The sequence below is a fragment of the Lynx rufus genome, unplaced genomic scaffold, assembly GCF_022079265.1.
Source record: "Lynx rufus isolate CCGP_SWC_20201006 ecotype Redwood Valley unplaced genomic scaffold, mLynRuf1.p SCAF_9, whole genome shotgun sequence".
Lineage (NCBI taxonomy): Eukaryota > Metazoa > Chordata > Mammalia > Carnivora > Felidae > Lynx > Lynx rufus.
This window is the reverse complement of record NW_025814897.1, coordinates 15,107,514-15,132,339: the sequence shown is the minus strand read 5'-3', so window position 1 is coordinate 15,132,339 and position 24,826 is coordinate 15,107,514. Positions and strand designations below refer to the sequence as shown.

The following is a 24,826-nucleotide window of genomic DNA, read 5'->3' as shown; positions in this document are numbered from 1 at the left end:
GCTCTGTCAGCTTGATCAGAAGCCAAGGCAGTGGCAGCAAGGGATGGCTTGGCCCAGGAAAGACCTGTGGGCTGTGCTAGTTTCTAAAGAGATGACTATCCAGGAAGTCAGATGGACAGAAGTTCACGGGGGGCAGGGGTGAAATGGGACCCACTTATGTTGTTATTCTTGGACTGTGAATTTTGCTGATGTAAAACAGAATATTCTGTAAACCTAATGTCTATGTGCAAATAATGAGCGTTAACACAGTAAAATAGTCAATGAAAATTCAAACTATTAGGGTTACATTTTTTTTTCCTCAATCAGTCTCATTTTATCCATTTGGAGTAGAGTGGCTAGAACAACACTGAGGCTTCCGGAGGCTTTCAGTAAGCAAGGCATCTGGTCGGACAGCGGGTGAGCACCAGGGTTCAAATCTGCATACATGAGCCTTAAGAAAATTAACTAGAGGCTGAGCCAAATCAAAGCAGGATGGCCTTAGAGCAACAGCAGCTTCCTAGATGGTTTTTATAATGTACTTGAAAACAGCCCTAGGCAAGAATATCATAATTTCAAGGGCAAACTAAACATCACCTTACCTACAATCTGCATCGCATCCCCCAAAGGAATTGCAAGGTGGGGGGGGGGGCAACCATTTCTGCATAATATACATACTTTCATTTACGAACATTTGAATACAGACTTTCTATACACACATTACCTATATAATAAAAATGTACATGGCATGAGTATAGGTCACTGTATAAATATAGAGTTTTAGAAATCTTGAACCCGCGCTTCCTGTTCACATCAGTTTCTCCTCTTCTTCCTCCCCAGTCAGGTCCGTCATTTAAGAGTTGGACAAAAGGGACAAGTGTCATTTGTGTTGGTCTGGGCCCAGAATTTGATACACTGGAAAGGAAGAAAGACATATCTCAGGTTTCTCTGGAAAGATGGAGGGAAGGAGGGGAGAGAGCACCACTGAGGTCCACTAGGTCTAAGGAATGCATACTAAGTCAGAAGAGCTCTTACTGTGGGGGACCAGATGGGCTATTTCATTGGCTCTTACTCCCCCAAAGAATCTTCAGAGTAGGGGAAACTGTACTTCTTACAGGGAACATTAACAATCAGCTAAGAATAGTGTAAAGCTGCTTTTTGTTGAATACTTGGTGTGGCCTTCTCCTCTCATGATCCATTCAGGCGGAGATGTGCTCCAATCTCCAAATACCCACTACCCTCAAATCTTATTCAGGATTTTCCCTTACTAAGAATTTAGATATAAATCCAGTTCCTACCTCCTGGAAATCAAAATGAACAAAACAAAATAGTAAAGAAGCAATCATCCCTGCTGCTAAGAGACTTAACTCTGCCTGGTAACATACTACGAGATAGGAATAACCTGTCAGTTTGCGAAGATAATCTCTAACAGGCAGGTCTCCAAGCTATTTTGTTAATGGATTTCCTAATCTCATATTCAGGTTCCCTATTCCCTTCTTCTCATCTAAGCAAAGTCTCCTGACAATGCTATATTTGAAACAGTGCTTAGAAATGTATGTCTTATTGTCAGCGATCCAAGACAGTAAGTAATCTGTGTTCTAGGATGAACTGCTTATCTAGTCCCCTAAAGCGAACAGGGTAACAGGAAGCTGGGAGATCCTAGCTGCCAGTATTCTGAATCCTGCTGATCATTTAAGCCACAATTTACTGAAAACCTCATGCTGAGATATTAATGATGACCATCAACACAGCAGCACGTTCATGAAAAATTCAGAAAAGGAACAGTAGAAACGAAGAAGGTCTATAGCACCCACCTCCTTGTGCAGCACATGGGAACATGCCATTGGATGCAGCTCATTGGGCTGGACAAGTTTCTGGCACATGAGACACAGCTTACAGGCGGCTGGAGCCTGCAGAACAGAGGAGGGATGGCCAAAGAGTGAGGAACCTCTGGGTCTCCCTGCCTTTTATGCCCATGATTCCGTTCTACTATTTCGATGTCGCAAAAAGATTTCACACCAAAAGAAGGAAAAGTTCAAATACAGATTCTTGCCAGAGTACTTGCATTTTCTCAGCAGGGGCTGCCAATGACCCAGCTACTGAGATTATGGTTTTTTCCCCGCACTCCACCTGTGAACCTGTTCCCTCCTCACCCCCGAGCTCCTCCACATCCCCGTTTTCAAAGAAAAAGAGCCTTACATGTGAAGACCTTCCAGGATACGAAACTTGGGCAGAAGGCAAGAACATTGGGGTACTGATTTGGGTCAATGGAGCAGGGAACAAGGCCCGGATCCGACCGAGTGGCTGTGGGCAGAAACATCGTCAGAGTAAGGAGAGAGAGTCTGAGCAACCCAGCAGGTAACAAAAAGAAATCATTTATTTCCCAGTCCAACAAAGGAAGAAACCAGAGTAGATAATCCTGGCTGCAGTGCTGTCGGCCACCCCCAATTTCCCTGAAACCTGTCCTTTCCCTAACATCTCAGCAGGTCTGAGTTCTCCCCCAAGTAGCCCTTCTTACCTGAGTACTGGCTGCCACCCGCTCATGTTCTGCCAGTCGTGCAGCTACCAACTGGATCAGTTCCTCCATGGTCAGGCCTGCCATGGTGGTCCGTGCTGTCTTGATTTGCTGAAGGATGTTGGTCATCTGGGCCCTAAGAAACCAAATGTCGAGGGAGAGAAATTCTATGCTATACTCGTGGGAAATATCCATGAAACCTCTCCTATTTTAACCCACAGACATTTCTCTTACAAATTTTTAATCAGTCCTGAAAGACACTTACTTATTGCATTGTGGGAAGCGAGTCAGTAGCTTCTCCAGGATCTTCTCCAGTTTGTCTACTGGTTGGGGCCGGGGAGTTTCAGTAGAAGCCTTAACACCGCCCAAGCCTGGGGGAGGTGGGATGGAGGCAGCAGGGGGCATGTGTGGACCGTGGGGGCCAACGAGGGAACCCAAGCCAGGGCTATTTCTCCCATGGGAGCCAGGAAGGGGCGGGGAAGGCTGGCTGGGTTGGGAAAGGGCAGGGTTTAGGATTGGGAAAGACAAGGAGCGGGGATCTGCGCTGGGCATAACCATGGGCACTGTGACCTGCCCAATGGAGAAGGGCATCCGAGGAGCCAGAGAAGGATTGGGTTGAAACACCTGAAGCATAAAGTCTGTCTGTAGAGCGGCAGAGGTAGAGGACGAGAGAGAAAGGAAGAAAATAAAAGTTTAGGAAACTGGAGATGTCAGTGAGCAATTCTTATGCCAAATAATACCGACAATAACAACAACAATGTTATAATACCAGTAATGAAACCAATTTCCTCATAAAAGGAACAAGTAAAGGCTGGATGTGCCGGCAGCACAGAAAGGTAACCTCCCCCACACTGGCCCTCTCACCTCTGATGGGGGTGGGGGCAAAGTGGGAGTCGGGATTTGAGGAAGGCTGCTCAGCTTGGCTCCGTTCCTCACCAACTGGATATGACTATTAAACTGGTCCTGGAAAAGAGAGAAAGGAAAGGATTATCCTTTCTGCTGACTCGAGTAGGCTCTAGAGAGAGAACACCAACCAGTATCAGAAGAGCAAAGGCAAGGGCAGAGCCGACCCTAAGTGACAACGTACAAGGTCCGTCCCTATCACCAGGGTTTCAGCACAGACTGAACTCCTTCGCTCAACCAGCACCCATTACAACACTTACCCGAACATTCTTTTTCATCATCCGAACTCCATTCAGCCTTGTCTCCCACTCCTGTTTGGAACGAACGGTCTCTAGTGTTGGGGGGGTTGACCTTTCAAGAAACCAACAGGAATTTACAGAACTGAAGAAAGCCCTGCTCCTGACTCTCTGAGATAGCAGGACAGTGTCGGGCTAACAGGCCTGGCGAGGTCAGACCAGGTGCAGGAGGCGGCCAGGGCCCTAAGTCATCTGCTTCATTCTAACTCCAGCATTTTTTAAGCCAATTATTAAAGAAAGAGGACCCACCACAGAGGGTTTCTGGTCTGCCTGGAAATGCCACAAGGGCCCTCCAGATTCCACGGCAGAAAGAGAAATGACTGCGCGAGAAACAAGTCTCCAAAGATATCCGTTATGCTTTGACACCATAAAGAAATACTGTTTATCCAACCGGAACCAATACAATAAAAAATACAAAGCTATAACATACGGGAAGAGAAATCACTGAACAATGACTAGTGTGCAGACAAGGATGGCCTTGAAATTCCTGCGAAGACAGACCAAATGCCAGATGAGCTGGCCTAGGGTTTGAAGAACCTAACAAAACAACTCCCCCTCCACCCACCCACCCCGCCCCCGCGCCCCGCTCAACACACACACACATACACGAAACACAGAACCGCAGGACCTTGACTCTAGAATGGGAAGGTACTTACTTGAGGTAAGTGAGGTGCAGTTCTGCTTCTTTTTCTGCTTCTTCTAGTTTCAATACCAGCAGCTCTTTCCGACTCTCTAGTGATAAGATCTGAGGAAACCACACACATACGCACACAGATAATTTGTTAATTTTATATACCTGAAGCTAAACACGAAGTTAAAACAAATGCTTAGGGGCGCCTGGGTGGCTCAGTCGGTTGAGCATCCGACTCGGCTCAGGTCATGATCTCAGTTTGCGGGTTCGAGCCCGACATCAGGCTCTGTGCTGACCGCTTGCTCAGAGCCTGGAGGCTGCTTCAGATTCTGTGTCTCCTTTTCTCTCTGCCCCTCCCCCACTCACGCTTTGTCTCACTCTGTTTCTCAAAAATAAATAAATGTAAAAAAAAATTTTTTTTTTAAGAAACCAAATGCTTACTTAGTGGCTATATGGTAGAACACTTGTATGGCTTAGTGGTAGAATAACTACACTATGCTATATATAATAGTACAATACCATATGATACTAAAATATACTATATTATATATATAGTATACTATGTTATATAAGGTACTATAGCGTACTCTAAGACAACAGGTTCTATCATCTGGAAGCCTCATATCAAGGCTTTCCACACAGAGCTCTTCTCACCTCTGCTTTCCAGGCCCGTTCTGTCTCTTCCATAATGTTCCGATTTATTTCGCCATCCTGATTCTTGAGTCTATCTAGTTCCATTTCCCACACTTCTCTGTAAGGTAAGAAACCAAGAACAAGAGTAAGGAGAGAAAGACAAGATTGCTAAGGGACATCAAGGCAAAAGTAAACCTGAAATTGATCTAGCAGGTATGTTACAGGAAGTCTTACTCTAAGTATTAATATAGATCTAGGAGCAGAATGTTTAAAGTGGTCTGTAACTGCATAAAGGCCCCATATTTGAAAACACAAATGTTCATGTCTCCATTTGCTAAAAAAAAAAATGTTACCAAGAGCAGGAAAGAGTGCCCGAGGACAAAACCCAATGAACGCAGAATGCTCTATGTTCGAAGAGGGCTCGGAACCATATCACATTCCTCTTCTTTCTCAACTTGTCTTTTAGTACGCGTATGAAGAATGCAGGACCAAACACGGGTCCCGCTTAATACTCACTTCTAATGCAGCAAGCACTGAATCACTTCTAGGGATACAGATTGACCAGCTTACCGATTTTCCTATTTTCTTAGACATAGTAAACATTCTTCAGAAGGAAAAAATGCTCTCTTCACATCTCAGGGTTTCATATTTTCATCAGTTTCCTCCCTTCTTACATCGCCCTCCCAGCCCCATCCCTAGAAGGTAATATACCCACTCAGGGTCAGGTGACCAACTGCCCCGTGTGCCTGTTCTGAGGGGTTTTGCAGAATGTGGAGGGTCAAGCACCCTACTCAGGACCACAGGTACAGAGCCAGCAGGAGGAGCTCCTTACATGACACTGGACTATAGTTAAGTTTTGTGGCTGAAAGGCAAAGGAATATCCAGATCAGTGGGAAAGAATATGGGAATGTTGAAGTTTTTTCACTGTATTTTTAAAAGTTGAGAAGAAGAAGAAGAAAAGGTCAGGAAGAGTTACATCTTAAGAAAAATGTTCACACTTTTCTTCAGTAAAATAAATAATTTTAGTCCTCTTCTGTTTTTTTGGTAGCTTCACACATAGGAAAGGGAGTGATCCACTTACCAAGTTTTTGAGGTGCCTTCTCCTTACATCTGACCCTTCACAGAGCCCTGCTCCCCATTTCACAGACAAAGTGTGAGTGTGTATGTGTGTGACACATACAACCATTCACTGATTCACAAACAGTAGTCTGTCCCTCCACTGACAAGGTCAGATAGATAGAAATGACCAGGTAGGGATTTTCTTCTTAATCTCTATGTGTCGTCCTTCCCAAACTAACATCCTGCCAAAAGAGGAATTCTCTACTAATTCTTTAGACAGAAGTTCATAGGCAGTTGTGTTTTCCTGCTACAACACATACTCCTCAAGTAAAATACACACGAGGAGTCAGAATTCTCTAACCGTAAGAACACGTGAACTATGCCACGGGGTCAATCAATGATCCATTTAGCTTTTCTGGTCACTCCCTGACAATGGGATAACATGTAGAAAAACATGACAGCTGCCTTCTGTGATTGATCGTATTCTTGAAGATTACAGATGGTCACTGAGTGTCTCTTTCATTAAACACATTTATCAAACATAGGTACACATTTATATAAGAAAAATCCTTCTACCAAGTCCATGCGGACATTCCACAGATTCACACACAAAAATCTTCTCCTGTGGGGCAATGGCCACATCTACCTCACCAGGATCCAACAAGACAAACCAAACTACTAACCATCACCACAAAAATGGTCAAAGAATTTTTAAACAGTCAAAAGTGCTCAATCTCATCAAATGGTAACTAGCCTCTAACATATGCAGCAGATCTGTAAGCCACCCTAGAAAAAGAATCCGTTCCCCATAGTAGATGGTCATAAAAATCCTTGGTACAAGAGAAACCAGTGAGTCTATTTTAACTTTTCTAATTCCTGGTCTAATTTCTTTCTAGTCGCATACTTCTGTTATTTTGCATAGCTAGTTCAGGGAATCAATGGTTCAAATAAGTAAATAGCAGACTGTGTAAGTCTGACTTGTAGTTCCCAATTTTTGCATACTTTTTAAAATTAACTTTATTTTTGATCATGCAAATAATACAAATTATAAAAACTTTAGAAAATATAAAAGAGTCTCATATAGAGGCTCTAACTCCTTTAGTTATCGGTTGTATGACCCTAGACAAGTTACTTAATTGTCCTAGGATTCAGTTTTGTCATCTGAAAAATGAGTAATACCTACATCATGGGACTGATGGGAGAATTTACTGAGAAAACACACATGAAGAATTTAATATGCTGCCCAGCACACGTGAAGTATCCAAAAAATGTTATTTTTTTTTTTAAGTTCATTCATTTATTTTGAGAGAAACATAGACAGGACGAGTAGGGAAGGGGCACAGAGAGGGAGACAGAAAACCCCAAGCAGGCTTTGCTGCCAGCAGAGCTTGATGCAGGGCTTGAACCCATGAAACTGTGAGATCATGGCCCGAGCCAAATCCAAGAATCGGACACTTAACCAACTGAGCCACCCAGGCACCCCCCAAACAAATGTTATTTTTAAAGTTTTTGGCGGGGGGAGGGGGGGGTGGTACCTGGGTGGCTCAGTCGGTTGAGCATCCGACTTTGGCTCAGGTCATGATCTCGCGCTTTGTGGGTTTGAGCCCCACATCGGGCTCTGTGCTGACAGCTCAGAGCCTGGAGCCTGCTTTGGATTCTGTGTCTCCCTCCTGCTTGTGCTCTGTCTCTCTCTCTCTCTCTCCAAGAATAAATAAACATTAAAAAAAGTTTTTTTAATAAAGTTTTCTTTTTTTAAGTTTATTTATTTAATCTCTACTGTGGGGCTCGAACTCATGACCCCAAGATCAAGAGCTGCATGCTCTTCTGACTGAGCCAGCCAGGCACCCCTAAAGTATTTTTTTAATTCAATTTCTCACAATTGCAATACTCACAAAAAAATCATTATTATACTTCTCTCCAGTCTTTTAAAATAAATATTTGTATATTTATGTATACACATGTAACATATAAATCCATTAAGTGTACTTTCAAACAGAAACTGTGACCTTTGTCTTACTTTTTTAACCTATCTTATTTTTACATATCATTAAGTATTCTTCAAAAATGTGAATTTTTATTTTTATTAAAAAATTTTTTTTAGTGTTTATTTATTTTTGAGAGAGAGAGACAGAGTGTGAGCGGGGGCAGGGTCAGAGAAAGAGGGAGACATAGAATCCAAAGCAGGCTCCAGGCTCTGAGCTGTCAGCACAGAGCCTGATGTGGGGCTCGAACCCACAGACTGTGAGATCATGACCTGAGCTGAAGTAGGACACTTAACTGACTGAGCCACCCAGGAGCCCCCAAAATGTGAATTTTTAAATAACTATCCACTGTACATACATACCACTATCTATTTAGGTTTTAAGTTATTTTCAATTTGACAATTATAAATACTATTATAAGCATCTGTGCATGTATACTAACAAAGGTTAATGATAAAAATAATGTACCTAGATTGAAGAGGAAGCTACTCAGAGTAGTTAAAAGCATGGCCTCTGGAGCCAAAAACTAAGCTCTGAGTTCAAATCCAGGCCCTATGACTATCTATGCGACCCTCTGGCAAGTTACTTACCCTAACATAAAATGGGGATATCGAGAGTCTACCTCTCACAGAGCTGTTATGTATATTATGAGTTAACATATGTAAAACACATAGAACAGTCTCTGGCATATAGGAAGAACTTAATGTTAGTTATCTCATTTGGATGGTAGAACGTCCTCCTTCAGAGAAACGAAAATATATGCATATGAATTTTCCACCACAAGGCGTGGTGGAACTCAGTGATTTTAATGGAGAGAAGCAGATGATAAGTGTCTTGTGAAATCCTCTCAACAGTCAGACACAGAGCTAAAAATTAAGATGGGTCCTCAGACCAAATGTCTTCCTTTCAGAATATACTATACTCGAGGCAAGGCAAAAGGAAACAAAACAAAAACTGTTGAATGAAGGGGTTGGCTCTCCTGAAGTGGGGGTAGAGGTTATAAGATCTAAAATCTTTTACTCCGAAACAGACACTAACACTAACCAATATAGAATGGATGAGATCAGACATAAGCAGAAATATTTACCCCAGGCTTCAATTGCGAATGTACTGTTTATGAGACTAGAATTCTTCCTTGATTCAACATAATTCAAGAAATCTACTTAGCAGCACAGGGTGCTAGGCACCATGCTAAACCCTGGGAATATAAAGATGCCCAGTTCCTGCCCCAAGAAACTCACAATCCAAGAGTCTGCCAGGTGAACACAAGGAGCAAGGAAATTCTGGGCAGAACAAACAGTATGTGCAAAGGCCAAAGAGAGCATTCAGCTGAGAAGTGGTCCAGAAAGTTGCAGGCAGTGGATGCAGGAGTCTAACGTTCAGGGGTGTAGTCTGGGCAAGGGGTACAGATCAAGGTCACAACCATAAAGACAGTAGCGGAAGCCCTAGATATAGAAGAAATAATCTAGAACAGCAGTTTGCAAAACATAGTCCACAGTCCCCAAAACCTTTGAGGGCCTGGTCTATGAAGCAAAAACTAATTTCATAGTAACACTAAAATTACTTGCCTTTGTCAATCTCATCCCCTCATGAGTCTACAATGGATTTTCCTGACCTAGGCTACACAACACATGATAGTATCATCACTGATGGCTAATGGAATATATGCTTCTGTATTCTTATGTTTTCTAACATGTCTTAAAATAGTAGGTTGAAGGCATAATTTAAGCTCTCAATTTTTTTTCCCTTCTCAGTACTTCTGTTGTGCTTTTATAGCTATCCTTATACTTGCTATAATCTCTATAATCTCATTATTGTCCAATAAATAATCACTGTAAAATTTCCAAGTTCTCCAGGCATCTAGGTAGAAACAAGAACTTACCATTTTGTTTACAATAATTTCTTTTAATTTTTAAAAAATTTCTCATTAAATGAAAAAAATTTTTCTTAATGTTTATTTTTGAGAGAGAGAGAGAGAGAGCGAGCATGTATGCGACTGGGGGAGGGGCAGAGAGGGCGAGGGAAACACAGAATCTGAAGCAGACTCCAGGCTCTGAGCTGTCAGCACAGAGCCAATGCAGGTCTCGAACCCACAAACCACGAGATCGTGACCTGAGCTGAAGTCAGACGCTTAACTGACTCAGCCACCCAGATGTCCTGAAAATGTTCTCATTTTTAAGTTCTATCTAAAATGTATTACTTTACAATTTAACTTTTTCTAAAATAAAAGGAAATTTATCTGTATTTTCCTCTTACATTGAAAAATGAATCACTGGCTCAAAAAAGGGAGACGAGAAGACTCATTTTCTCAACCCATAGCTGCAATGTATACATCTCACAGATCCTAAAAAGGATGCAGTGACCTACAGTTTTCTGACTCATGGAAAGAATCTACTCCAAAGAAATTGGGCAAAATTATAAATAAGAAACCAAAGTACGACAAAAGCCATCTTTCCCTTGACTTTATAGACGCTCACAATTTACTTTACTGTATCTTAAGCCACAGAACATTTTCTAATTATATTGTGCCAGTTAAGTTACAGTGACATTTTGAGATCATTCAGACTTTAAAGAAAAAATAACTATTTTAAAAGCAGATGTGACGAAGTCTCTAAAATTCATAAAAATCTCATTAAAGGCTTTCAAACCAGAAATGAAAAAGCCACCGAAGCATCTTAGCCAGGGAAACTACTGTACTGCATTAACCAGAGAAGCACAGCCTTGTCCAGCTGACATTGCTACATGCCTGCTGGATGAAAAGTCAGCAAAACAAACGATGGCAATGTCCCTTTTTGATGATACAGTAACTCATCAAATTAAAGATTCTGCTGCAAATTTGAAGACTTAGTTAAGATCTCATCTGAAGAATTGTAATTTTGCTTTACAAACCGACAAATCTACAGACGCAATTAGACTTGCTATTTTTTTATTCGTCTAGTACGGGCACCAACTAAGCATCAAAGATAATGTTGTATGTGAATTCTTGGCAACAAACATAAGTTATGCTCCCATAATCTAAGCTGAGTGACTTTTTATTTTCATGGTTTAAGCTTTACTTAACGATGTTGTGATGAAGCCATAGAGTGTAATAATTTTATTAAATCTCAACCTCTAAAAATAAACATTTCTAAAATACTGTTTGATAAAATGCTACAGACCAAAGTATACGGCTGTCTCATGGAAAAGCACTCGTGAGACCATTTGACTTGTGAGTTGACTAGCCTCTTTTTTCATGAAATACCATTTTTACTTACAAGAACTACCGAGAGACAAACTATGGTTATTTGAACTTGAGTGTCTGGCAGACATGTCCTTGAAAATGAGTGGCGTACTCTTGCTATTTCAAAGGAAACAACTGACAATACTTATCACCGACAACCAATTTTGAGCTTTCGGGCAAAAATTAGTACTTTGGAAAATGTGTACCAGCCACTGGGAGCTTGCAAGATTCCCACTAGGTAAAGACTATTCTGACGAAATCGATGGTGACATCAACAAATGAGGTTCTTCATAAGCTGTACGGTAAACTGTGCCAACACTTAGAAGGTCTGAATAATTCTAAACCAATAGTTTCCAAATTATCAATGCACTGTGCTACCAAATCAACTATGGAACCCACTCAGAACCTCAGAGCTGGCATAAAAATTATTCGAAGCTGAAGACATCTGAGGTTCAACAGATGCAGAAAAAAAAGCCTTCTGGGAGCTTCCCTTATCTTCCTAAAAGCAGCAACTTCTGGGAAATAAGGATGTCATAAATTCTTCTTCAGAGCAGACTTACTCCCAGGAGAGAGAACAATGAATAAAAACTACCCTAAATCCGTTCTCCAAGAGAGTTTTATGGCCCCGAAGAAGAAAGAAACCACTCATACCTACAGACAAATACTATCACGAACTTTTGTTATCATAAGCTTAAGTTTGTTTTCCTGAAAAGCCACTTATCTTTCCAAAAAGTCCCATAAGTGTCTTTTCTCCCCACCCTCCTAAGAAGTCCCTTGTTTTCCCGTAAGTACCTCTCTCCCTGTCCCCCTCACCTATTAAGATGGTAGATAAGCCCCGAACTCTAACCACCCTTTTCAGCTACTCATCACTGAGCTCTTCCACATGTGTATGCATGTTGTACTTATGGGTTGTTTTCTTACTCCTGTTAATCTCTGTCAATTAAATGGGCCTCAGACATTAAACCCAACAGGGTAGAAGGAAGGGTTTGTCCTCCCCTATACAACACAGTTAAAAATTCCATTCAAAGTGCAACTTAAGCCAACAGATTCAACTAACCTTTAAGACACCAGTCAAGTTTTGGGGTGCTATCAAAAATATCCACAATTATCTTTTAAAAAGGCTATTAAAACACCCTTCCCTTTTCCAACTATCTGTGTATCACCAGATTTTCTTCACATATTTCAATCAAAACAACGTACTGCAGGGGCGCCTGGAGAATTCTGTCAGTTAAGGTCGGACTCTGGATCTGGGCTCAGGTCACGATCTCACAGTTTGTGAGATCGAGCCCTGAGACAGGCTCCATGCTGACAATGTGGAGCCTGCTTGCAATTCTCTCTCTCTCTGCCCTTCCCCCCCTCAAAATAAATAACAACTAAACTTAAAAAAAAAAAACAACACAACATACTGCAAAAGATTAAATGTAGAAGTAGATAGGAGAATTAAGCTTCTTCCACTAAAGAGACTTACAAGAATGTAAACAATTGTAATTCTTCTAATTAAATGTACTTTTGCTTTGGGTTAAGATTTCTTCGGACACAAAATGCATGAGCCACGAAAGAAAAACCTAGTAAACTGGAAAACTGGATTTCACCAAAACTTAAATTTCTGCATTTCAAGAGACACTGTTATAAAATGCAAAGGCAAATCACAGAATAGGAGAAAATACCTGCAAAACACACATCTGATAATGAACTAGCATCTAATGGGGCACCTGGGTGGCTCTGTTGGTTAAACATCTGACTTCAGTCCAGGTCATGGTCTCACAGAAGAGATTCACCAGTTACAGCTAAATAAACTTAACAGAGACCACAGCTGCTGGACATCAAACAAGGGTATGATGTTTAAGTCTAGTTAAGGAAATAGCTCAATAAGACCAATGTTTTTTTTTAAAAATCAAGACTTTTTTGGGAATGCAAGCTGGTTCAGCCACTCTGGAAAACAGTATGGAGGTTCCTCAAAAAACTAACAACAGGGGCGCCTGGGTGGCTCAGTCGGTTAAGCGTCCGACTTCAGCTCAGGTCACGATCTCGTGGTCCGTGAGTTCGAGCCCCGCGTCGGGCTCTGGGCTGATGGCTCAGAGCCTGGAGCCTGTTTCCGATTCTGTGTCTCCCTCTCTCTCTGCCCCTCCCCCGTTCATGCTCTGTCTCTCTCTGTCCCAGAAATAAATAAACGTTGAAAAAAAAATTAAAAAAAAAAAAAAACAAAAAAAAAAAACAACTAACAACAGAACTACCCTACGACCCAGCAATTACACTACTAGGCATTTATCCAAGGGATACAGGTGTGTTGTTTTGAAGGGACATATGCACCCCCATGTTTACAGCAGCACCATCAACAATAGCCAAAATATGGAAAGAGCCCAAATGTCCATCGACGGATGAGTGGATAAAGAAGATGTGGGGTGTACACACACACACACACACACACACACACACCACACACACACACACACACACACACACACACACACACACACACACAATGGAGTATTACTCGGCAATCAAAAAGAATGAAATCCTTCCATCTGCAATGATGTGAATGGAACTGGAGGGTATTACACTAATTAGTCAGAGAAAGACAAAAATCATATGACTTCACTTATATGAGGACTTTAAGAGACAAAACAGATGAACATAAGGGAAGGGAAACAAAAATAATATAAAAACAGGGAGGGGGACAAAACAGAAGAGACTCATAAATATAGAGAACAAACTGAGGGTTACGGGAGGGGTTGTGGGAGAGGGATGGGCTAAATGGGTAAAGGGCATTAAGGAATCTACTTCTGAAATCACTGTTGCATTATATGCTAACTAATTTGGATGTAAATTTAAAAAAAATAAAAAATGAAACAAGTTAAAAAAAATAATAATGACTTAAAAATGGAAAAAAAAAATCAAGACTTTTTGGAGAAATATATCAAAATCCAGAGTCTCTACAATATACTATTCACAATACTCAGGATTTAACCATAAATTACCAACATACAAAGAAACAGGAAATATGATCCACAGTCAAGAGCAGGAGTTGGTAAACTATGGCCTGTGGGTCAAATTCAGGCTGCCAGCTATTTTTATAAATCAAGTTTTGGGGGGGGAACATAGTCATGCTCATTTTAGTTACATATTGTCCATGGCTGCTTTAATGCTACAACAGAGTTGAGTAGATGCAACACAGACTATATGTTCTGCACATCCTGAACACTATATGGCAATCAATCTCTTCCCTCTACCCTGGCCCACTGACAATAACTGATCTACTTTCTCTCACTATTGGTTTGTCATTCCTAGAAGTTCATGTAAATACAATCATAAAGTGTGTACCTTTTATGCTGGTTTTTTATTTAGGACAATTTTTCTGATTCCAACTCCTGGTTGACAAAAAAGAAAACTCAATGAACGGAAACTTCAAGGTCACCAAGATGCTGGAATTAGCAGGCAAGAATTTTATTTTACTTCATTTTTTAAAGTTTTCTTATTTTTATTTATATTGTGAGAGATACAGAGAGCAAGTCAGGGAGGGGCACAGAGAAAGACAGAATACCAATTAGGCTCTGCACTGACAGTGCAGTGGACATGGAGCTTGAACCCATGAACCATGAGATCAGAACCTGAGCTGAAATCAAGAGTCGGACGCGTAACCAACTGAGCCACCCAGGTGCCCCAGCAGGCAAGAGTTTCAAAGCATCTACCTTAACCATGAAAAAGGACATAAAAAATATGCTCTCAAGGAGTGAACAAATAAGAATTTTCAGCAGAGAAACAGAAACTATAAAAAAGAGATAAACTGAAATGACAGAACTCTGAAAAATACAATACTGGAAATATGAAATTCACTGCCTGGGCTTAACAACAGAATGGAAATGATACAAGAAAGAATAAATGAACTTAAAGATATATCAATATGAGGAACAGAGTGAAAAAGATTGGAAAGAAATGAACAGAGCCTCCATGAGCTGTAGGACAATATCAAAAGGTTTAACATATGTGAAAGCAGAGTCCCAGAAAGAAAGGAGGGAATGGGACAGAAAAAATATATACAAATTATATCAGAAAATTTCACAGAATTTGGTAAAAGACATAACTTTACAGATTAAGAAGCTCAAAAAAAACCCTAAACAGGAAAAATATGAAGAAAATTACACCCGGGCAGATCAAAGTCACACTGCTGAAAACCAAAGAGAAAAACCTGAAAGAAGCTATAGAAAAAAATGAGACAATACACAGAAGGAAACAACACTTGAACAGTCACTGACTTCTCACCAGAAAGAAGGGCAGTCAGTTTATATTAGAACAACTGCACAGACAAAATTGTATAACATTCACACAGTAGGGGCACCTGGGTGGCTCAGTCGGTTAAGCGTCTGACTTCAGCTCAGGTCATGATCTCATGGTCCATGAGTCCGAGCCCCACATCAGGCTTTGTGCTGACAGCTCAGAGCCTGGAGCCTGTTTCAGATTCTGTGTCTCCCTTTCTCTCTGCCCCTCCCCTGTTCACACTATCTCTCTCACTGTCAAAAATGAATATTTAAAAAAATTGTTTTTAATATTCACACAATGGACCACAACTCAACATTAAAAAGGAATATCTATTAAAGAGTCAATAATTAATAACCTTCCAAAACAAAAAGCACCAGGCCCAAAGGGATCACTGGTAAATACTAGCAACCATTTAAGAAAAACCGTACAGGGGCGCCTGGCTGGCTTGGTCGGTGGAGCATGCAACTCTTGATCTCAGGGTTGTGAGTTTAGCCCTATGGTGGGTGTAGAGATTACTGAAAACAAAACAAAAGAAAAGAAAAGAAAAGAAAAGAGAAGAAAAGAGAAGAAAAGAGGAAAGAAAAGAAAAGGAAAGAAGAGGAAAGAAGAGGAAAGAAAAGAGAAGAGAAGGGAAGGGGAAGGGGAAGGGGAAGGGGAAGGGGAAGGGGAAGGGGAAGGGGAAGGGGAAGGGGAAGGGGAAGGGGAAGGAAAGGAAAGGAAAGGAAAGGAAAGGAAAGGAAAGGAAAAAACCTGTACTAATTCCCTATAATCTCCTTGAAAAGACAGAAAAGAGAGAATACTTCCCAGCTCGTTCTATGAGGCCAGTATTATCCTAATACCAAAATCACACAAAGACATGAGAAGGAAAGAAAACTACATGGGGCACCTGGGTGGCTCAGTCGGTGGAGCATCTGACTTCGGTTCAGGTCATGCTCTGATAGTTCGTGAGTCTGAGCCCGCATCAGGGTTGCTGCTGTCAGCAGCAGAGCCCACTTCAGATCCTCTGTCTCCCTCTCTCTCTCTCTGCCCCTCTCCCACTTGCGCTCTCTCTCAAAAATAAAGAAACATTAAAAAAAAAAAAAAGGAAAGAAAACTACAAACCACTATCTCTCATGAACATAAGATGCAAAAATCCTCAACAAAATTTTAGCAGATCAAATCTAAACAAATATAAAAAGAATTTACACCATGACCTAGTGGAATTTATCCTGTGTATACAAAACTAGTTCAACATTCAAAAGCCGGTTAATGTAATCCATCACATCAAAAGACTAAAAAAGAAAAATTACAGATCCTATCAAAAAAAGCATTTGACAAAATCCAACATTCATGAAAAAAACTCTCAGTAGGGGCGCCTGGGTGGCTCAGTTGGTTAAGCGTCTGACTACAGCTTGGGTCATGATCCCACATCTCATGAGTTCAAGCCCCACGTCAGGCTTTGTGCTCACAGTGCAGAACCTGGAGCCTGCTTCGGATTCTGCATCTCCCTCTCTCTCTCTGATCTTCCCCAATTTGCACTCTGTTTCTCTCTCTCAAAAATAAATATTTAAAAAATACATATTAAAAAAAAACTCTCAGTAAACTAGAAATAGAGGGGAACTTTCTCAACTTGATAGACTACCTGCAAAAACCTATCGCTAACATCATACTTAATGGTAAGAAATTTGAAGCTTTCCCACTAAGATCAGGATGTCCCTCTTGAACACTCATCAATATCATACTGGAAGAATGCAATAAGGAAAGAAAAGGAAATCAAAGGTATACAGATTGGAAAGGAAAACAAAAATATCTTTCTTTGCAGATGACATGAATACCTATGGAGAAAATTGGAAAGAAGCAACAAAAAAACCCTCCTTGAATGAGTAAGAGTTTAAGTAAGGTTGAAGGATACAAGGTCAATTACTTTCCTATATACCAACAATGAGTAAGTAGAATTTTAAATTAAAAACAGAATACCATTTCATTAGCACCCCTCAAAATGACATACTTAGGTGTAAATCCAACAAAATATATATAAGATCTGTATGAGGAAGACTATAAAACTGATGAATGAAATGGAAAATGACCTAAACAAATGGAGAGCGATTCCACATTCATAGATAGGAAGACTCAACATTGTCAAGATGTCCGTTCTTCTCAACTTGATCTATAAATTCAATGCAATCTCAATCCAAATCCCAGCAACTTATTTTATGGATGTCAACAAACTGATTCTAAAGTTTATATGGAAGGCAAAAGACTCAGATTAGCCATCACAGTACTGAAAGAAAAGAACAAAGTTGGAGGACTGATGATACTGGACTTAGAAAGCTACAGTAAACAAAACAGTGTGGTTGTGGCAAAAGAACAAACAGATCAATAAAACAGAATAAAGAGCCTATTTCAGACCCTCATAAATATAGCCAACTAGTCTTTGACAAAGGAGTGAAGGCAATAAAATAAAGCAAAGAGATTCTTCAACAAATAGTGCTAGAACAACTGGATATGCACGTGCAAAAAAAAAAAAAAAATCTAAACACAGACCTTACACCTTTAAGAGAAATTAACTCAAAATAGATCAGAGACCTAAATGTAAAATACAAAACTATAAAACTTCTAGATGATAACAAGAAAGAAACTCTAGCTGAATTTAGGTATGGTGATGCCTTTTTAGATACAAAACAGACATAATTCATGAAAGAAATAACTGATAAAGTGACTTCATTAAAATTGAAAACTTCTATTCTGTAAAGGATAGTATCAAAAGGATTAGAAGACAAACCACAGACTGGGAGAATATGCACATCTGATTAAGGACTGTTAAACACACAAAGGACTCTTAAAACTCAACAACAACAAACAACCTGATTTTAAAAAAATCAGCCCAAGTCCTCAACTGACACCTCACCAAAGAAGACACACAGGGGAAATAAGCATATGAAAAGTTGCTTCACATCAGTTGTCATCAGAAAAACGCAAATTAAAACAGCAATGAGCTATCAACACAGACCTATTAGAATGGTCCAAACTGACAGCACCAAATGCTGACAAGGAAGTGAGCTAACCCTCACACACTGCTGATGGGAATGCAAAATGGTGCAGTCACTTGGGAAGACAGTTTGGCGGTATCTTACAAAACTAATCATTCTCTTCCTATATGATCCAACAACTGCACTCCCTGATATTTACAGAAAGAAGTTGAAAACTTAGGTCTACATAAAAACCACACATGGATGTTTATAGCAGCATGATTATGTTTACTTATAACTGCCAAAAACTGGAAGCAATCAACATGGCCATCAGAAGATGAATGGATCAAAAAGCTGTGGAACATCCTGACAATGGAATAGTACTCAGCACCAAAAAGAAAAGAGCTATCAATCAAGTCATGAAAGATATGGAGGAACCTCAAATACATAATATTAAGTGAAATAAGCCAATCTTAACTACATACTGTATGATTCCAACTATATAACATTCTGGAAAAGGCAAAATTATGGAGACAGTAAAAAGATCAGTGGTTGTTGGTGGGGGAGGTGTGAGAAAGATGACTAAACAGAGCAAGAGGATTTTTAGGGCAGTAAAAAATACTCTGTGCGATATTATAATGATGGATATACGTCACTATACATTTGTCTAAACCCACAGAATGTGCAACACCAAGAATGTACAACACCAAGAGTGAACGCTCAAGTGAACTATGGAATTTGGATAGGTTCACCCTTGGTAAAAAAAAAAAAAAAAATGTCCCATTCTGGTGAAGGATGCTGATAATGGGAGGCTATGCACGTGTGGGGGCAGGGGGCACATGGAAAATCTCCATCCCTCCCTCTCAATTTTGTTATAAACCTAAAACTGCTTTCAAAAAGAAAATCTTAAAAAAAAAAAAAGGAATTGACATACTTCACATCCATGACAACATCATGGATAAATCCTTAAAATATGCTGAGTGAAAGAAATTAGATACAAATCTCTAGAAAAAATAAGTGTAATCTACAGTGACAGAAGGCAGATCAGTGTTTACCTGGGAACTGAGGGGAAGTAAGGACAGTCATTGAGAAGGAACACAGTACATTTTAGGGTAATGGGTTTGTGCTATACTTTGATCATGTTAGTGTTTACATGTGTGATTAATTTGTAAAAATTCATCTATGTGCAATTTAAAGTGCCTTTTATTAACGTATATTATATCTAAAATTTTTTAATTATTTAAAAATCTAAGGGACAATAATTCTAAGTTTCTACAATTAAGACTCTGAAAATTTTTCAAATACCTTATCCGAGAAAAATACAAGTCTTTCTAATACAACATAAGTAGCAGGTATGTAGTTTTTCTTTATAATGAATACTGCCAGTGAATAATGTAACAGATGTGTATTTGGGAAAGGAAAGGCCAAATTAAAATCAAACTCTAAAGAATATTCAAGAATTAATATTCGATTTACATAGTAAAAGAGTAGACCTAAATTCAACCATATCAATAATTACATTAAATATAAACTGACTAAAGCCTTTATTTAAAAGGCAGCCTGTCAGAAGAGATCAAAAAGAAAGATTCAATTATATGCTGTCTACAGGACACATAAAAATGTAGATAAGCTAAAGATGAATGATGGAAAAATATACACCATATAAAACATAAACATGAGACTGTAGTATTTATATCACATAAAGTAAACTTTAACATAAAGAATATGACAAAGAGAAACATTTCATAATGATAACATGGCCAATTTGTCAAGAATATATAATAATCATAAATGTATATGTATCTAACAATATAGCCTCAAAGGATAAGAAAGAAAACTTCACAGAATTAAAAGGAAAAAGAGGGAAGTCTATAACCATAAACATTTTAACTTTACTCCCTCAGCAATCAATGTAACTAAATTTTTAAAAATCAAAATAATATAGATCAATGTTCTTCAGTAAGTATAGACACAAATATCCCTAAAAAATAATAGCAAGTCAAATCCAGCAATATATAAAAACAAAAATGTATCTTGTCCAAGTGAATATATGCCAAGGATGATGACTGGTTTAACACTTGAAAAAAAAAAAATCAATGTAATTCACCTTATTAACAGAATAAAGGGGAAAAACTATTTGATAATTTTAATAGATGCAGAAAAACTATTTGACAAAACTAAGCATCCAACCATGTTAAGAACTCTCAGAAAATCAGAAACAGAAGAGAACTACCCCACTATGATAAAGAGCATCCACAAAAAAGCTATAGCTATTATCAAGCTTAATGGTAAAACAGTAAACATTTCCTCCTAAGAGCAGGAACTACTCTACTCTACCACTTCTATTCAACACTATACTGGAGGTCCTAGCCAGTGCTATAATGTTTACAAGAAATAAAAGGCTTAAGATTTCAAAGGAAGAAATAAAACTGTATGTTCACAGAAGCTATAATTGTTTACATAGAAAATCTTAAAGAATCTACAAAACTACTAAGACATTCATGTGTAAATTTAGCAAAGTAGGAGGTACAAGATTAATATATAAAATAAATTGTATTTTTACAAACTAGCAAGAAATGGTTGGAACCTTTTTTGAAAATTTACTTCTGGGGTGCCTGGGAAGCTCAGTAGGTTAAACGTCCAACTCTTGTTCTCAGTTCAGGTCTTGATCTCAGGGTCGTGAATTCAAACTCCACATTGGGACTACTTAAAAAAAATTAAATAAATAAATAAAAATTTAAAAATTTAATTCTACTTGAATAGTGTCAAAGAATATGAAATAGAAAAAAATTTCTTTTGAAATCTAAAAAAAGATGTGTAAGACCTGTACACTGGAAATTACAAAATGTTGGTAACACAAAGACCTAAATAACCAACAGACACATTTTTATGGATTGGAAGGCTCAATATTATTAGGATGTCAATTTTCCCCAAATTGATGTACAGATTCAAGGCAACTGTGTCTCACCAGTTTTGTTTTTGCTTTTGTAGACACTGGCAAGCTGTTTCTCAAACATATATGGTAGTGTAAAGGACCCAAAGGTAGTGCAAAGGTTCAAGGCAACCTTAAAAAAAAAACAGAACACCTTATATTCTCTGACCACAACTTACTATAAAGCCATAATAATCACAACAGTATGATATGGCATAAAGATAGACAAATATACCAATGCAATAGACTAGGACTCACAGGGGTGCCTGGGTGGCTCGGTCAGTTAAGCGTCTAACTCTTGATTTCGGCTCAGGTCACGATCTCAGGTTCGTGGGTTCGAGCTCCACAACGGGCTCTGCGATGACACTGCGGAGCCTGCTTGGGATTCTCTCTCTCCCTCTGCCCCTCCCCAAGTCATGTTCGCTCTTTCTCCCTCTCAAAATAAATAAACATTTTTAAAAAATAGTACTCAGAAATAGGCCTACTATTTATACAAATGACTCATACTGTCATTTGGTTTTTGGCAAAGGTGTAAAGTAACCCAATGGAGAGAAAGGAAAGTCTCTCCAACACACAGTGCTAGAAGAACTGAATAGGTACGTAGGAAAAAATGAACCTCAACCCCTACTTCTCACCATGCACAAAAATTACCTTGAGATGGATCATAAAGATGAAAGCTATTAGCACCACGCTCTCACCAACTGAACTAACCAGCCTAGATGGATCATAAAGATAAAAGCTAAAATGATAAAGCTTCCATAAGAAAACAGAGAACATCTTTGCTACTTCAGGGTAGGTAAAGGTTTCTTAGGACAAAGAATGCAAAAACTATAAAAGTGAACTTGATAAACTAGATATCCTTAAAATTAAAACTTGTTCATCAAAAGATACAATTAAAAAATGAATAGCTAAGTCAGAGAATGGAAGAAAATTTCAGAGAATATATAACTGATAAAGGGCTTGATATTTGGAATATGCAAAGAACTTCTAAAAACTCAACCAAAAAAAAAGGGAGGGGAGCAAAAATCTGAGTGGACACTTCACAAAAACAAATATATGCATGATCAATAAGCAGGTGGAAAAAGTGATCAATATCATTAATAATGAGGGAAATGCAGAATAAAACCACAATGAAATACAACCACCTGAGTGGCAAGGATATGAAGCAACCAGAATTCTCATACCTTGTAGGCAGAGTGTAAAATCGTATATCTACTTGGGAAATTTATCTGTCAGTTTCTTATAAAACTAAACATATACCTAGCCTACTACCTGATGATTCTACCCCTAGAAATTTACCCAAGAGAAATAAAAGCATATGTTCACACAAAGACTTGTATTTGACTGTTCACAGCAGCTTTATTCATAATAATCAAAATCTGGAAGTCATTACATGCCCCTCAAAGGAGAACGGACAAACAGTGGTATATTAACAAAAGGAATATTACTGGACAATAAAGAGACATGAATGAATGTCACAAAACATTATGCTGAATGAAAGAAGTCCTACACGAAAGAGTACACATTCTATGATTTCATTTATGTGACACTCTAGAACCTGCTAAATTAATTTCTGATTAAAAAAATCAGAAATCAGCAGTTGCTTTTGGAAGAAGGGACAAGAAATGACTGGGAAAGCATTCCCTATCAAAATAACACTACCATTCTTCACAGAGCTAGAACAAACAATCCTAAAATTCGTATGGAACCAGAAAAGACCCCGAATAGCCAAAGCAATCTTGAAAAAGAAAACCAAAGCTGGAGGCATCACAATTCCAGACTTTGAGCTGTATTACAAACAAACCTGTAATAATCATCAGAACAGAATGGAACTAGGACAATAACAGACACATAGATCAATGGAACAGAATAGAGAACCCAGAAAGGGACCACAAATGTATGACCAACTAATCTTTGACAAAGCAAGAAAGCATATCCAATGGAATAAAGACAGTCTCTTCAGCAAGTGGTGCTGGGAAAACTGAACAGCGACATGCAGAGAAATGAACCTGGACCACTTTCTTACACCATACACAAAAATAAACTGAAAATGGATGAAAGACCTCACAAAGCCATCAAAATCCTCGAGGAGAAAGCAGGCAAAAACTTCTTGGATCCTGGCCGCAGCAACTTCTTACTCAACACGTCTCCAGAGGCAAGGGAAACAAAAGCAAAAACGTATTGGGACCTCATCAAAATAAAAAACTTCTGCATAGCGAAGGAAACAATCAGCAAAACTAAAAGGCAACCAACAGAATGGGAGAAGATATTTGTAAACGACATATCAGATAAAGGGATAGTATACAAAATCTGAAAAGAACTTATCACACTCAACACCCAAAAAACCAAATAACCCAGTGAAGAAATGGACAAAAGACACAGACACTTCTCCAAAGAAGACATCCAGATGGCCAACCGACAGGAAAAAATGCTCCACATCACTCATCATCAGGGAAATACAAATCAAAACCACAATGAGATACCACCTCACACCTGTCAGAATGGCTAACATGAACAACTCAGGCAACAACAGATGTTGGCGAGGATGCAGAGAAAGAGGATCTCTTTTGTACTGCTGATGGGAACGCAACCGAGAGTGGTGCAGCCACTCTCGAAAACAGTATGGAGGTTCCTGAAAAAATTAAAAACAGAACTACCCTATGACTCAACAATTGCACTACTGGGCATTTATCCACGGGACACAGGTGTGCTGTTTCAAAGGGACATATGCACCCCAATGTTTGTAGCAGCACTATCCACAATAGCCGAAGTATGGAAAGAGCCCAAATGTCCATCGATGAATGAATGGATAAAGAAGATGTGGCATATATACACACACACACACACACACACACACACACACAATGGAGTATACTCAGCAATCAAAAAGAATGAAATCTTGCCATTTGCAACTACATGGATGGAACTGGAGGGTATTATGCTAAGCGAAATTAGAGAAAGACAAATATCATATGACTTCACTCATATGAGGACTTTAAGAGACAAAACAGATGAACATAAGGGAAGGGAAACAAAAATAATATAAAAACAGGGAGGGGACAAAACATAAAAGATGCTTAAATATGGAGAACAGGGTTGTGGGGGGGGGATGGGCTAAATGAGTAAGGGACATTAAGGTATCTACTCCTGAAATCATTGTTGCACTATATGTTAACTAATTTGGATATAGATTTAAAAAAATAAAATTAAAAAAAAAGAAATACAAAATCTGTAAAATTGAAAATTAAAAAAAAATGGATGAAAGAACTAAATGTAAGACAGAAGGCATCAAAATCCTAGAGGAGAACACAGGCAACCAATCTCTTTGACCTCAACTGCAGCAAGTTTTTATTAGACATGTCTCGGGAGGCAAGGGAAACAAAAGCAAAAATGAACTATTGGGACCTCACGAAGATAAAGAGCTTCTACACAGCGAAGGAAACAATCAGCAAAACTAAAAGGCAACTGACAGAA

At 39.1% G+C, this 24,826-nt stretch overlaps 1 protein-coding gene across 4 annotated transcripts in view; it reads right to left on the bottom strand.

The window, feature by feature from the left end:
- Positions 1-254: 254 nt before the first annotated feature.
- RNF214 (ring finger protein 214) overlaps positions 255-24,826 on the bottom strand; it is a 47,373-nt gene continuing 22,801 nt past the window's right edge. For all 4 annotated transcript variants that reach the window (XM_047071653.1, XM_047071654.1, XM_047071655.1 and 1 more), the window contains 9 exons: positions 4,976-5,072; positions 4,347-4,435; positions 3,655-3,745; positions 3,356-3,454; positions 2,757-3,133; positions 2,495-2,627; positions 2,176-2,280; positions 1,791-1,886; positions 255-891 (listed from right to left, as the gene is read on the bottom strand). In XM_047071653.1, coding sequence (XP_046927609.1) covers positions 826-891; positions 1,791-1,886; positions 2,176-2,280; positions 2,495-2,627; positions 2,757-3,133; positions 3,356-3,454; positions 3,655-3,745; positions 4,347-4,435; positions 4,976-5,072 — 1,153 coding nt within the window. In that variant the 3' untranslated portion in view covers positions 255-825. The remainder of the gene's footprint in view (positions 892-1,790; positions 1,887-2,175; positions 2,281-2,494; positions 2,628-2,756; positions 3,134-3,355; positions 3,455-3,654; positions 3,746-4,346; positions 4,436-4,975; positions 5,073-24,826) is intronic.